This window comes from Teleopsis dalmanni, chromosome 1 (genome assembly GCF_002237135.1).
Source record: "Teleopsis dalmanni isolate 2A chromosome 1, ASM223713v2, whole genome shotgun sequence".
Lineage (NCBI taxonomy): Eukaryota > Metazoa > Arthropoda > Insecta > Diptera > Diopsidae > Teleopsis > Teleopsis dalmanni.
Window position 1 is genome coordinate 156,089,963 of NC_051846.1, and position 15,129 is coordinate 156,105,091.

A 15,129-nucleotide genomic window follows, 5' to 3' on the forward strand; every position below is an offset into this window, starting at 1 on the left:
ATATTCAATTAATAAAAATAAAGATTTTTTTAAATACTTACTTACTCAGTGCCTTTATTTACAGCTCAGCTGTTGTTTGTTTTTTTTACATATAAAACATATAACAAATATTTTAAATTTTGGTAATTTCCCTTATGGGAAATTTATTTTCAAGGATTGCAATCGACATGCTTCAAATGAGCGGATTTATTGATAATGGCTGTGTTTTTATGTATCTCATAATTATTAATTGTATGTATTTGGTACAGGAAATTAATATGCGTAAAATATATTAATATTTATAAAGACTTGTTCTTGCAAATATCTAATATAATAAAAACTTACAATACTTTTATATAATTAGTAAGTAATCAAAACCCTGAATCACAGTTTTTCTTACGTTTTATAAAAAATAGTAGTTCTTTAAAACAGAAAAGTATTTAACGTTTACTACACATTTTTGAAAGCATTTCTACAACACTGTCAATAACGAGGACAACATTCGTTTTCAATCGTAACAAAGCAGTCAGGTAAAGAGCAAGTCACAAGTGAAACAGTTTTCGTTCATAAAAAGTTTATTTTTGTATTGTTAATTGCTTAAAACCAAACAATAATGAAATTCCAATATAAAGAAGAACATCCATTCGAAAAACGCCGTGCTGAAGGTGACAAAATTCGTAGGAAGTACCCAGACCGTGTACCTGTAAGTTTTTTAAAAATTAATTTTGGAAAATTTTCGATATTTTTAGAAGACATTTTTTTTTTACTTTTGTATAAAATGTCTATCACAGGAAAGACATTTTGTTTTGGTAGGGGGTCACTTTGAAATTTAATTTTATCAAAATATACTATTGCGTCGTTAAAAAAGTAGCCAAACAAAAATATTGTTTTTACAAAATATTTACTTAATATTGGTTTTTTGTAGCTTTTTTCTTTTGTTGTTGAATGTGTATTTGTTTTATGTGTTTTGTTTTGAAATTAGTGTTGCCTACAGCTGACACTTGTAATATTGGTAAAAAAAATTAAAATGTAAAAGGTGTAGAAATTGTAAAATTTTGATTTGATTTATAATAATTTAAAATGAATAAAATAAAAAAATGCTTTAATAATAATATTATATATACATCTCAACTAATTAAAATATTGCATTGAAAATGGCAACCCTTGTATTTTTTTTATAAAGAAAGACGCAAATAATAAGTGCAAAAACAAAGAAATAAAAAATATTGCTTAAAATGTATTTTATGTAACAAAAGCCAAAGAAGTTATTATTGTTTATATTAACTTCAAATAAATTTTTGTGATTTGCGCACAATTTATTGTTTTAAGTTAATGAGTACATACTAATCTCTTTTTGTTTTTAATATTTCCCCCTTCGTGTTAACTAAGCTATCCATTACTCATCGATTCGTAAGTATTTCACCATTTTTGTTTTTATTCGTTATCGGAATAGAAAACAGTAATTGTATGTATATAGTATATATGTATGTATCTCTTTTCAGTTTAAAGACTTCTGATTTTCTTTCATATTTTGCCAATTTTCATTTTTTTGTTTTTTTTTGTTTGAAAGAATAGGACGAAATGACATGGTACATATGCAAACGTTCTGTGTTTGTGTAAATGTGTACACTTATTTTTTTTCATTAACAGCTGTTTTTTGACTTGTTTATCAATTAATTGTTTATTCAAACAAACAAAATAGTTTTTTTTTATATTAAATGTAAATTTATTAAAAAAAAATTATTTTTATGTATCAGTAAATTATTTGTTCAATTGTGTTATTTCGTTTTAATAATTTTTTTACAATCTATCTTATAGAGATAAAACGATAATTTGTTTAGAACTATAAAAATTAATAAACTCTTTTAAGTTCTATTGTAGTTAAATATATATATTTAATTACATCATAAGAGATTGTTTTCATTTCTGAGTGAAGAGGTACAAAACAGTGGTGCCTTTTAGTTAATTTCACTACTTTCATCATTTAGTTGTTTTTTTTTTAAGTTAAATTTATTTCTTTAAAAATAAGAGTTCATACTCAATACGTTTGTGGTCTATTGAAAACTTTTTATTTTATTTTTTTTTTTGTTTTGTTTTCCTCTACAAACAAGTAATTGTTGCATCATTAATGAGTCGAGTCGTCATTAGTCAGAAGTTGCATTTCACAAAAATATAAAAAAAAATCTATTTTTAATGTGGAATGGGATTTGTATATAAACGAAAAAGAATTGTTTAAAGTAGATGGGAAAGCTTTTTTTATGTCAGTTGTGTATGCAATATATTTCTAATTTATCATAAAATATTTGTCCTCAAAGATAAAACACTTTTATATATATGTATATGACCTTAATGATGTTCAAAAATAAAAAAAAAATTAGAAAAATAACAGGTTCTTAACAACTAATAGATTAATTAGAGTTAAATAAATTGTTTAAATATATTTGTTCTCAAACATAAACCTTTTAAGAGCTTAGTTTTTAGAGTTTACAGCCTCTCTTGCATTTAAAACAAAATAAAATTAAACTAGTTTTTATGCTAAAGCACAAAGTTCGGCCTTGCAGAGGTCAATAGTATTGTTCTGGTATGATTTTCTGCTTTTGCTTTCAATAAATTATAAAGATTTTTGGGTATAAATTGTTAATATTCGTGCAAATTTGAGTATTCACATCTACAATAATATTTTTTAATACAAATTGTGAAATACATTTTCACTAAACCAAACAACTTTGTTGAATTCTTGTTCTAAACAATTTCCTCTTATATACAATTTTTATTTAGTTGGTATTCATTTGTTATTTGAGTAATTGGCCAAATCTGTGACATAATAATATTATAAAATTACGAAATAACATTATGATTAATTATAGACAAATATGACTATTAAATATAGAGAAATTCCATTAAATAAATAAAAATAATATAAATAAAAAAAAACTTTTTTACTGCCACATTGGTATTTTCAAAAGTGAAAAAAATTATAAATAAATAAATAAAAATATACAAACTTTATAAGTTAAAAGTTCAAATTTTTTTTATATTAATTTTCATACCTTAATAGATGATTTAATCCTAAATGTTTTGAATCTAGCATTCTTCAAAAATTACATTCACGATAAAGTACCATCCCAATAATATATTAAACCAGTCTGCAATCATAATGCTGCCGATGTCAAACTAAAATATTTTCCCTGTATTGTAATTGTTTAGTTAAATAAATATTATGACTAGAGCCAATATTTTTATGCTATTAAAAGTACTGTTTTAACGCATAAAATAAATTGTAAAAACTAAAAAATGTGCATTTGAAAATTATATCTTACTTATCCAAAACAGTTAACAATAAGATGTTTTTCACATTTTGGAACAGAAAAAATGGGCGACATTTTGTGAAAAATGTTTTATAAATTAAGAAAAAAAAACTCTACATCTGTGGATGTCAGTGGAAAAAGTTCTTTGGGCGAAAATTGATTAACGAAATCATCTGCTGATGTAATATCTTTCTTTATGACATAGTTGATTTGTTTCAATGTATTTAAACTGCATTAAATTTTGTTTGTGTTTTTATACACAACAAAAGCTGCTTGAATATACGCTAACTCCGATTTGACTTCTGCGTTCAGGAACAATGATTCTGGTGTCCTATATATTCCTACATGTCCTACATAGGAACAATGATCATCCGTCCTACATATTAAATAATAACCTTAAGTGTTTTTATTTCCACTCATAACACCAAATACAAAATGAACCAATATACGGAAACTCCTGTCCGTAGTTTCATCTAGTGCCACTCATATATGTATGAGAATTTCCAGCTAATTCTCTTACTTGATGCATAATAGTATATATATATCGATACGCATTTTTGGAGTAACAGGCATTCATTCATTTAAAAGTGTTATTTGGATGTTTGTTTCGATAAATTGTCTGGGGCTAGGATGTGGTATCTTTTTCAGAGGTATATTAGCCTTTAAAAGCGCCTTTGTTAAATTACTCGATGCAATGTCTTTAAAGTTTTTGTCTTTTATTCAATTAAAAATGTTTGTTCGCTTGTTTTTTTTGCGGTATTCTGTTGCAGGTACGTGTTTTTGAATAGATAAATGCTGCTTTATGTTAAAAATTTTATCTGCTTTCACTTGGCAATTTCAGAAAGTATAAGAGTTTTAAGAGCTGCCATTGCAATAAATAAATAAGAAAGTGGTCGAAATGTATTACAAGCATATTTATACAATTTAACAAAAATATGCGCTATAACACGAAATATGACAATTGCATATGCAAAATGCAAATTTATAAACATATGACCAAATGCATGAGATATTCTGCATGCAGCGATGCATGCGAACCGCAACGGGTTCATGCTAAATTTTAATGTACAGTTTGAAATGTATTAATATACATTTTTATCTATTGTGTAGTGCTGTTCGTATTCGGTTTTACGAAGTATTCAGAGAATCCGATTAATCGGATAGTAAACAAAGTCTCCGAAGTTGAAAAAACAAAAATAGGATTGTTTGTAAAGTAGGAGTCTTATATTGTTGGATATAAAAAATTTTATGCATGCAGCGCTGCATGCGAACCGCAATGGGTTCATGCTAAATTTTAATGTACAGTTTGAAATGTATTAATATACATTTTTATCTATTGTGTAGTGCTGTTCGTATTCGGTTTTACGAAGTATTCAGAGAATCCGATTAATCGGATAGTAAACAAAGTCTCCGGAGTTGAAAAAAAAAAAATAGGATTTTTTGTAAATTTGGAGTCTTATATAGTTGGATATATAAAATATTGTTTTTCAATATATGTATATTGTTATTTTTATTACATAAATATATTATTTTGCATTAATATTATTTTCTCAATGTGGTTATATTGTCGTATTTGTATCTTATGATCAAAATTACTATCCTTAATTATTATTAAATTTTATAATACGATATAATAATATTAAGCAATAATAAATATTAATTTATTTTTAAATCATTGTATTTTTATCACAGTTAAAGTATGTGTTTGTGATTTTACATTATCAATATTTTGAATAAAATATTTTTTATTAATAAATATTCTAATATGTCTCAAATATTATCATCTCTCCATTATTACTAGTTTATATTGCATTACTTTTATTATTATATAATTATTTAATTGAAGTGCACGAATATCTTATACGTTTATAAGTTAAATGAATTATTGTCAATTTTAGTATGTATTTTATAAAAATTTTAAATATTTCTAATAATTTTACTATCACGTTTTTAAAATTACTATTTGAAGCACACATAGGTACGTGATTTTGAAATTGTGCATTTCACAACAAATAATTTACGTAAACTATAACGCATGAAAAGTGATTGCAATATTATATTTTTTTTTCTAAATGACAACTTAATTTTCAAAATACGAAATAAATTTATTTTATGTACAGATTTGTTTCTTTGTAATGTATGTATTAGATAAGTGTATATTAGCTGTACACGCATTGATCCTATCGAGTCCCTAGCGAACTCCTATGTCTATTATTTAGTTAGTGGTTAGTAAAGTGATTGTTTTTTAAAATTATTAATGCATAGTAAAATCCATAAACTTATATATTGACTCTCAGGTTTTTTGTTTTGGTTATTAATACAACCTGACATGAATATTCACACTGATATTTTATATGCATTTTGGTGTATACTTTTTTACACATGTTTCTTTCAATGACTACACTCACACGAGATTAGTGTTAAGGATTAATATTGATAAATTCATACAGAACACTGTCTTTGTTCTGCAGATTAGCAATAATGTAGAAAAATATCGAAAGAAATATTTGTGCAGACTATAACGAAATATACACAGAATCACTAGTAGTTAGTAGCATAATTTTTATTATATGTAAGGTTTTAACACATGCTTGTGTACAAATTATAATTTTAATCTTAATATTATTAGGTTTCATTATTAAATCATATCATCTATAAACTCTAATTAAATTAAATAACAAATTTACAAGAGGTAGATTATAATCCATGTGTTTACAAACTTTTAGAAATATTTATATAGAATAGATTTTATAGAAAAAATATAACTTGTAGCGCAATAGATGTCTCCAGAGACCAATGATGATAGTTACAATATTAAAGTAACGCACACAAACTTGCCGTTTGGACCCAATTGACGTTTGGACCCACCTCATTGAAGTGGTCAAGTTTCTCCATCTGGACCCGGGTTAATGTTCAATACACCCCTTATCATCATTCCTCCCCTCAATCACTACCCATCCACTTCACCACTCATGTAATCGTCTTGTTATTTAATTACAGGTCCCAACGGGTTACAACAACTATATTTAGCAATATCTAAACAGCTGTGTAGTTAGCCAAAAAATTCTCTTAATGAAATTTTTTTTTTTGATTTGAACATTTTCGCACTATATCCTTACTTTATTTCAAAATGGATTTCTTGTCATAGAACATAAAATTCCTAATTCGAAATAATAATATTATTATTTATTATTGATTCAAAGCATTTCGTACAGCACTTACAAGAAATTATAAAATTTTACTTAAAATCTAAATTGTATATTATAAATTATAATTATATATATAAATATATTAAATTATAAATAAAATATATTTATGTTATAATAAAAATAATTGAAAATAATAATGATCTGCTTATGTTGACATAGTTCAAAAGATGATTAACATGTGATTTATTACTTTCAGGTCATCGTAGAGAAGGCACCCAAAGCTCGCATTGGTGATTTGGATAAGAAAAAATATTTGGTTCCTTCTGATTTAACTGTTGGACAATTTTATTTCTTGATTCGTAAACGTATTCATTTGCGCCCCGAAGATGCTTTATTTTTCTTTGTTAACAATGTAATTCCACCAACATCTGCAACCATGGGTTCCCTTTATCAGGTAGAAAATATTATTTAAATCTGTTTAAAGTTCAACTAAAAACAAAAAAAAAATTGAATTTCCTAGGAACATCATGAAGAGGATTACTTCTTGTATATCGCTTATTCAGATGAAAATGTTTACGGCAAAGTTTAAGCATTTATTAAACACTTCACTTAAAACTGATAGCTGGCTAATGATGAATGTATTGGTGGAGAATGGCTTAAAAGGAAATTACTACAATTTTCATTAAATTAATAATTATATTTACAAATAAAAGTGTTTAAATTTATTATATAAAAAAAAACTAAAAACTAATTTAATTATAGTAATGCTACAAAACATAGTTATAAAATATTTAAAAAAATTGCTAAATATATATTTTTATTAGCAGTAGTTTTAATAACATTTTGATTTCATTTTTTCTATTGTATTTAATTTTTCTTAAATATTTCTTTAGGGACTCGAAATAAAATTGTGTGGGGTTTTATTTTGTGGAAAGATATAAAAAAACTGAATTTAATTAAAACATATTGTATACATATTTCTTTTCTTTTTCAGTTTTTATAAGTATATAATGTAATGACAAAAATATTTTAATTAATCTACATACATAGTTATAATAAAATTTTAAGAAACTAGGCTTCGTGTCTAAAATAATTATTTGTTTTATTTTTATTAATTTACACTTAAATGAAAATAAATATTTTTACATTTTGATTAATTTTATAGTTTTAAAAAATAATTCCATAAAATCATTTCCGTTTTGTTTATATAACACACCAAAACAATATATTGATTGTAGATATTGATTTTGTACATGTTAACAGCACAAAGAATGTTTTATTTCAATAATAAACGTAAAAATCCAATCAAAATGCAATACAATCTTAATTAAAAATAAGTGTTTGGATTGACATCTATAGAAGAATGGTTAATATATAATGTATATGTATAAATTGCAGAGTCTGTGATCGATGTAATAAATATGAAGTAGATTTAGTAACCTAAGCAGATACATGAATGGATTGCAAATAAAATATTCGTGAAATAAATTGGGGTGTGGAGGGGTGGTTTGGATAAAAATGAATAAGGCGAAAGGATGATGGTTTCGAATTAACTCCGATCTAAGTGTTAATTGTTGTTAAATCAATCTTTGAAACACTATTCTTACAAGATTAGCGTTATAAACTAAAAATAATGACAAACAAACCATATACCATATAAGAATTGATACATGGTTTCATCGTCTATAACAATAGTTTCCACTTAATACTAAAAGCTAAGAAATCGTCATCAGTTCGTCATTTTGGTGAGAACTGCTCAGTCCTTCAATATTATAATAAAACAGTATACACATAGTTTCTTTCACATTAAGCTGAAATAAATAAAAAAGATTTTGAGATTTTAATTCAAGACAGTAAATTGTGCGATCATTATTATAGAAACTGATTTCAATATCCGGAACTTATTCAAAGTGATATCAATCAACATCAAACTATGATAATATCTTCTGCCTGCAATGTTTTATAAATAATGGTCCAGAAAACCTTAAATGTTGATGATGAGTACTAAATAAAATGCAAGGACTAATATTGTAGCATTAACTTGACATTGAATATGTGTCAAATAAAAACATGTATGAATAAACATTAATATTTAACTTTAATTATATCAGTTTTTTCAATTCATGCGTTTGTTAAATGCGAACCCAGATTTGATTTATTTGTTTCTGAGAACAACTTTGTCGTAGTTTTTTCGGTAAAAATGCATTCTATTAAAATCTGTATTATAAAATGCCTCAATAGACAGTACAATCGGTAATACAATTAAATATTATATTAGAAATATTACGTTTTTTTTTGTTTTTCTATTTAATTGAAATTCAATATGTATTCTGTCACATAACATGGTGACATTTTCCAATTTTTTAATAAACACTATTTAAGTCATGATAATTTACAATTAAGGAAGAATTTGTATTCGTCCATGGTATTTTCTAGCTACCTCTTTTACTTCGTCTCTTGCCGGAATTATCCTAAGGTCCCGATGGATTTGAATATTAGTTACATACCATGGAGCATTTACTATTTCAGTAAAGTTTTAGACTGAAATCTTTGAAGAATTTCTATATTGGATGTTTCCCATAGTTGTTATTGAAGAAATTTTCTACAATCTTTTTAGAATTTTTTATAAGGCGATACAAAAACGTCAGCATTATTAATATATGCATATTGAAATAATTAGGCAATTTCTAAGTTTACTAAATCCAATGAGTTAGTTCATATTCGTCTAGAGAGTGAGAGAGACGCCGTAACGAAACAGTTGAAAAACTTTCAAAGTGAGTAACTTAACTTCATTCATAGGAACCTTTTTGCGTCAAATTCCATTATGAAACAGTAGTGACAGAAATACAGAAATATAATCATAAACCAATAACAGAGGACTAAAAAGCAATATAAACAGATTCTTTTATTCAACAGCAAAAATGCTTACAAGGGCTTTTATTGTAAATGGATTCAAACTTAGATTAACTACTAGCTTTTTAACTGGACACATTACATTTACTGCCATTTTTAAAAATACAACAGAAACCATCCAGTTATCTATTTGTACCCTACCATACTAATGTCAGAAAATATATTTAGTATTTTTATTTGTGTTTTATTTAACCCAATTAGGTCTGGTGCTTCGAACAAAAACAAATTATTGGTTTATCAATAGAATTACTTAGTCCAAAAACACTATATACTGTTTTCTCTAACAATCATTGATAAAACAATAATATTTAAGCTTTAAAAGTAAAATTTTAATTATTATGGAGCATCAAGTAATTTCTTATCAATTCAAATATATTTGGTTCTTAAAGCTTTATGTATGTTAGGAACCCTAGTATTTTATATACTGCTTGATAATGTGTACAGGGTACACATATAATTAGTCGGCAATGATTAAACATACCTCTTTATAATGTGTCAGGTTTTAGAAAAACTTTATAAACGTCAAACATTTTTCATGTACTTTATTCTGCTGGTAGATCTGCGGCACCGTTCAGAGTAGATTTAGAATTTTTAAAAGTCATTGTTAACTGATAAATAATTAAAAGAGTAAATAAGTGTTAAAAATTAGGTAAGTGTAAGTGGTTACAAGTGTATTTGTTCTATTTAATTTAAGTTGAAATAGTCATTCAAAACATCTTGTTATATTGTGAGTACGATTGATTTTTTTTTTGTTAAAATAGTGACTTAATTTAATTAAATTATATGAATTATACTTCTGAATTAAAGATTGTGTAACAGAGTTTTTATATTTAAAAACATTTTTTTTTTGGGAAAATAAAAAAAATTAAGTGTAAATTGACCCGCTTTTTATTAATAATTTTTGCAGAATATAAACACATAGTTCAGTATATCTTTTTTCATGCCACTAAGTTAACTAAGTATACACTGCAAATTATGTGCAGAATTATTGACTAACTTTTATCTAAACAAACTTTTATCTTTAATAAAATAAAACAAAAATCTATTATTTTAACCTTCATGGGTCATTAAATAAATTCTGGACGACCTGTCAGCTTTAAGTAGCACCATTTAATGTTATTTTGGTTTCATGAAGTTGTTCTTGTTTTGCTGTAAACAAAAGTATGTGTGGTTTCATTTCATTGGTGCTTCTCAATCGCATGATTATCAAACGTGCTACATGCTTTTGTTTTTGTTCAGTGTTCAAAGTTGTATTCGCAATTATTGACAAAAAACTCTTATTCTTAACAAAGAAATATATTAAATGCTTATTAAGCAAGGCCATGTATTAAAAAGGTTTTTCATGAGCATTGAAAAATGTTAAACTATATGACTGATACTGCAATTAACTGCATATATTCTAACGCACATAAATGTTTTCAGTAAAATAAAAAAAAATTATTTGAAAAACAGGTGAAATTACATTATATAAATAAAAAAATGTAGCAAGATGTTTAAAGTATGATTCTTTATCTTTAACTATAATTTTATTTTATATTAATATTTCTTTAAATTTTTATATATTGTACATTTTTGAGTTGACATGATTTAATCAAATTTTGATAAGAACATAGATACAATAACAAATCAAAATATTAAAGTTGAACGACCTTCTTGTCTGCTAATATACTGTTATACTTTGTTGTTGTTTTCGTTTTCGTTTTCGTTTTCTTTTTTTTTATTATTTTAAAATATTAATTGATTTCTTTTTATTTTTCTATTGCAGGGATAGTTTTAATTTTTCGAAAAATATAAATGTCACAAAGTCGTAATCGTAGGCAGCAGCAGCATCAACAGAATGCGGAAAACGTAAAACAGAAATCAACATCAACCCAAAACGAACGCAATAAAAAGACTATTGGTGATGGTCCCCATAAGAATAATACTATGTCGATTATACCCAATCAATCACGTAAAAAACCAAATACCCAAAAAGAAAAAGAGCGCGCGGAGCGAGAACTGTTGGTGCTTTGGCGTAAACCGATAGACACTCTTAAATTTTCTGCATTAGAACTTATTACATTGATAAAAACTACATCCCAAAAGTAAATTTTTACATATACACAAATACATTATATACCTAGATATATATTTAATACAAAATATATAACTATATATTTTATTTCTAGATTATTACAACAAAGGGCGCTGGTTGCTTTGTTTGTAGTATTTTTTGCAGTTTTAAGTATACTCTACTACACTCCTGGGCCACATCAAGTCGTTTTAGATATAATACGTAAAAACACAGTTTTTTTTGTGTATTGGATTGGTTTAGGAGTATTATCATCTGTGGGCTTAGGTACTGGACTTCATACGTTTTTATTGTATTTGGGTCCACATATTGCAAGTGTGACTTTAGCAGCATATGAATGTAATTCGTTAAAATTTCCAAGTCCCCCTTATCCTGATGAGTGAGTGAATTGTAAAATTAAAAAATTGTAATTTAGTTATATTAATTTTTATTTTTATTTTTATTTTTATTTTAGTATTATATGTCCAGAAGAACCTTATACGCAAAAAGTACCAAATCTTTGGACAATTATGTCTAAAGTAAGATTAGAAGCGTTTCTTTGGGGTGCCGGCACCGCGCTTGGTGAATTACCGCCGTATTTTATGGCTAAAGCTGCTCGCCTCTCTGGTTACGATCCTGATGATGCAGAGGAATTAGCAGAATTCGAAGCACTTAAAGCAAAACGTAATCAAAAGAATTTAGGCATAGTTGATAGAGGCAAATTGTTCATGGAAAGAGTTGTAGAACGGATTGGCTTTTTTGGTATATTAGCATGTGCAAGTGTAAGTTTACTTAAAAATTGAAAAAAAAAAAAACATTTATAATGAGGTTTTTTCTTTATACAGATTCCCAATCCACTTTTTGATTTAGCTGGAATTACATGTGGGCATTTTTTGGTGCCATTTTGGACCTTCTTCGGTGCTACGTTAATTGGTAAAGCAATAATTAAAATGCATATACAAAAGATATTCGTTATAATAGCATTCAATGAGACGCTTATTGAGCGTGCCGTCGACTTAATGGGTTCAATACCATTTTTCGGTAAAAAATTACAAGAGCCTTTTAAAGGTTTTTTAAATAATCAAAAATTACGCTTACATCGACAAAAAAATAAGCCACAAACCGAATCAGGAAATCTGTTGTCAAAGATATTTGAATGTTTTGTTGTTATTATGATTATGTATTTTATTGTTTCGATAATTAATTCATTGGCGCAAAGCTATCATAAGCGTATTCATAAAAAACCAAATAAGAAGACGAAACGGTTCGTAATCAAAGAATAAGTATTGTATTAAGTTACGTATGCAATTTTTAGACTGTTTGGCATATTATTTGAGTATAGAATAGCAATCATTTTTAAATTGTTCTACAGCATTCTGTGTTCTGTTGATTTAGCATGAATTCAAAGCTAAAAAAGAAGCTAGTTAATAAAGCAAAATAGATTTAAATTATTAGCTAATTTATTATATTTATAAAAATTAATTTTTTAAATAAAAAAAAAAAGACTAGTCTTTAATTGTATTAAAAAAATTGAACTTTTATTTCATATACGTTTCATAAATGTATTCATACAAATTAAAATTACTAGCAAATAAAAATGAATTTGTAATTTATTTTTGTATATAATGTTACTTAATTTTGATATGTATGTCGATATATGAAATGAATAGGTTTAATTACTAACATACAATTTAGTAATATAAAAATACATTGTGAAAGTAATTTATTAAGTATAATTAAATGAATAAAATACATAATAAGTTTAAACAAAGTAAATAAAAGAAAAAATAATTTCAAGAAATAAAAAATAAATTAAAATAATTTTAATGTAAACCGAAGTCATTCTTTTTTAATTGTTGCTTATCATTTTTCATTAGAAATTACTTTAAAAATTATATAAATCTATTTATAGCTGTAAAATGTCATAAAGTTCTTTCATTTTTAGTAAATTATTCGAACTTTCTATTTCTTTGTGTTGGGAACCATCTTTCTTATAAAGAGTGATAGTAGTTGTAAGTGTAACTTTGTCACCAAACAATCCTTAGTTATTATATTTTGTTATTGTTGTGGTTGTTGCAACCCGCTGGGATGTCCTTGTAAAGTCACTTTGGTAGGTGTTAAACGGCCCTTGGTCGTCACTGGCGACAAGTGGCTCCGGAACGTAGACCCTGCCGTTCTTGAAACCATTATCTTTTGTAAATATGCTTAGCATATTTTTAAATAATTTTACTTATCACAATTTGTTGCTTTATCGGAGAAATTCAAAATATATACTTCTAATTTAAGTGCTCATGACATATATATATAGTTATCTTTATTTATTAAGTATTTCAGCTCTTGTTATATTATATAAAACTACATATATGTACACAAAATATAATATAATAACACTTCGAGTAAGGAACGAACTATTTTCATGTATGAAAATAATTTTATAAACCATTTATCTAATATACTAAAAAATGAAATATCTATATGTTCAATTTCATTAAGGTTAATGCCTTAATGACGCTAATGTCTAAAAGGTTATTAAAGATCTATTGTGGTTAAAGACTTTTATATATCCATAGCATATTATATATATTGATTTGATAAGAAATTTATATTAGAACATCTGTCTTGAGAACATAACTTATATTCCATAGAAGACGTTAGGTTAGAATGGCAGTCTTAAGCCCATCGTTTTAGAGTGGTGTAGTATATCCAGTTAAATATTTCTTGTAGAAATAATTAGAAAATCCACTCATTTCACAAATACTAGCAATTATCTGGTTTATGAAGAAATATGTGCTAAATTTCAGTTCGAATATTTGTACTGTAAAGCTTTCAAAATCAATTTCAAACTGACTTAGTTAGAATTCTAAATTCTCAGCCGTCCGTTATCGTTTAAATGACCACAAGCTGTTCTCTATCCCAGCTGAAGATTCGACATTTGCTTATAAAAGCAATGAACAAATAAGCTTCTCAAGTACAGTGGAGCGATATGAATTACAATAGGATTTTGATTCACATTTCTGACTTTTAAAAATTGTTCATTTTTTTGGTTTTTAAACACACGTCTGTGCAAATCAAATGCTGGACGAAATTAGCAGTAGAAGATTTGGATTTTAATTGTTTCAATTTCATTATCACCGAATGGAAATATAGTAGCTATTTTTAGCTATGATAATTTATTAATATATAAGTAAAATTTTAATGTTAACTGCTACCTGTACCAGAATTGTACACTCATTGTATATGATGTGGTATTATTATTAGAAGCAATATGGTGCAGTGACATATAATGTTTATTGTGCTACTCTTGGTCTATTAAGCTAATGTGAACAAATGAAGTCAAATTGATCAACCTACCAATAAAGTTCGGTTTAAAAACAGATTTATTCGGTTAAAAAAAACAGATTTAAGTAGGAGATCTTTTCCCTGATAATAATATGACGTGATGATATTAATAAGATGATTGAAGGTTTTACAGTTTACAGTTAATAGAAACGTGTCTATCTTGGAAACCAGTTATTACTTGTAGTTCAGATCTATTAAATTTGAGAAATCTGTTATAATTTTTTTTGTTGACTAAAACGACTAAAGAGTCCATAATTTCGATAAAAATTCATGGTTTATGCGGCCTGATAATGGATATTTCTTTAAATATAAACAATAATACAGCCTATAAAGCTCTATCAAAGATTTGTAATAAACATAATGCCACCAATGACGAGCAAAATAAATTTTT

General features: G+C 26.0%; 2 protein-coding genes across 4 annotated transcripts; both read left to right on the top strand.

The window, feature by feature from the left end:
• The first annotated feature begins 472 nt into the window (after positions 1-472).
• On the top strand, positions 473-7,530 carry LOC119669514 (gamma-aminobutyric acid receptor-associated protein). The gene is made up of 3 exons (XM_038079426.1): positions 473-682; positions 6,693-6,890; positions 6,957-7,530. The coding sequence occupies exons 1-3, from the start codon at positions 593-595 to the stop codon at positions 7,023-7,025; spliced, it is 357 nt and encodes a 118-aa protein (XP_037935354.1). The 5' UTR covers positions 473-592; the 3' UTR covers positions 7,026-7,530.
• A 2,348-nt stretch (positions 7,531-9,878) lies between these two features.
• On the top strand, positions 9,879-12,891 carry LOC119669515 (vacuole membrane protein 1-like). 3 transcript variants are annotated; one of them, XM_038079427.1, is made up of 5 exons: positions 9,879-9,998; positions 11,115-11,433; positions 11,518-11,799; positions 11,875-12,181; positions 12,245-12,891. In XM_038079427.1, exons 2-5 carry the CDS (start codon positions 11,144-11,146, stop codon positions 12,680-12,682), a joined length of 1,317 nt encoding a protein of 438 aa, XP_037935355.1. In that variant the 5' UTR covers positions 9,879-9,998; positions 11,115-11,143; the 3' UTR covers positions 12,683-12,891. The 3 variants fall into 3 exon arrangements, with proteins under 3 accessions (XP_037935355.1, XP_037935357.1, XP_037935356.1); XM_038079429.1 differs by lacking the exon at positions 9,879-9,998 and adding an exon at positions 10,491-10,510; XM_038079428.1 differs by lacking the exon at positions 9,879-9,998 and adding an exon at positions 10,723-10,801.
• Positions 12,892-15,129: the final 2,238 nt, after the last annotated feature.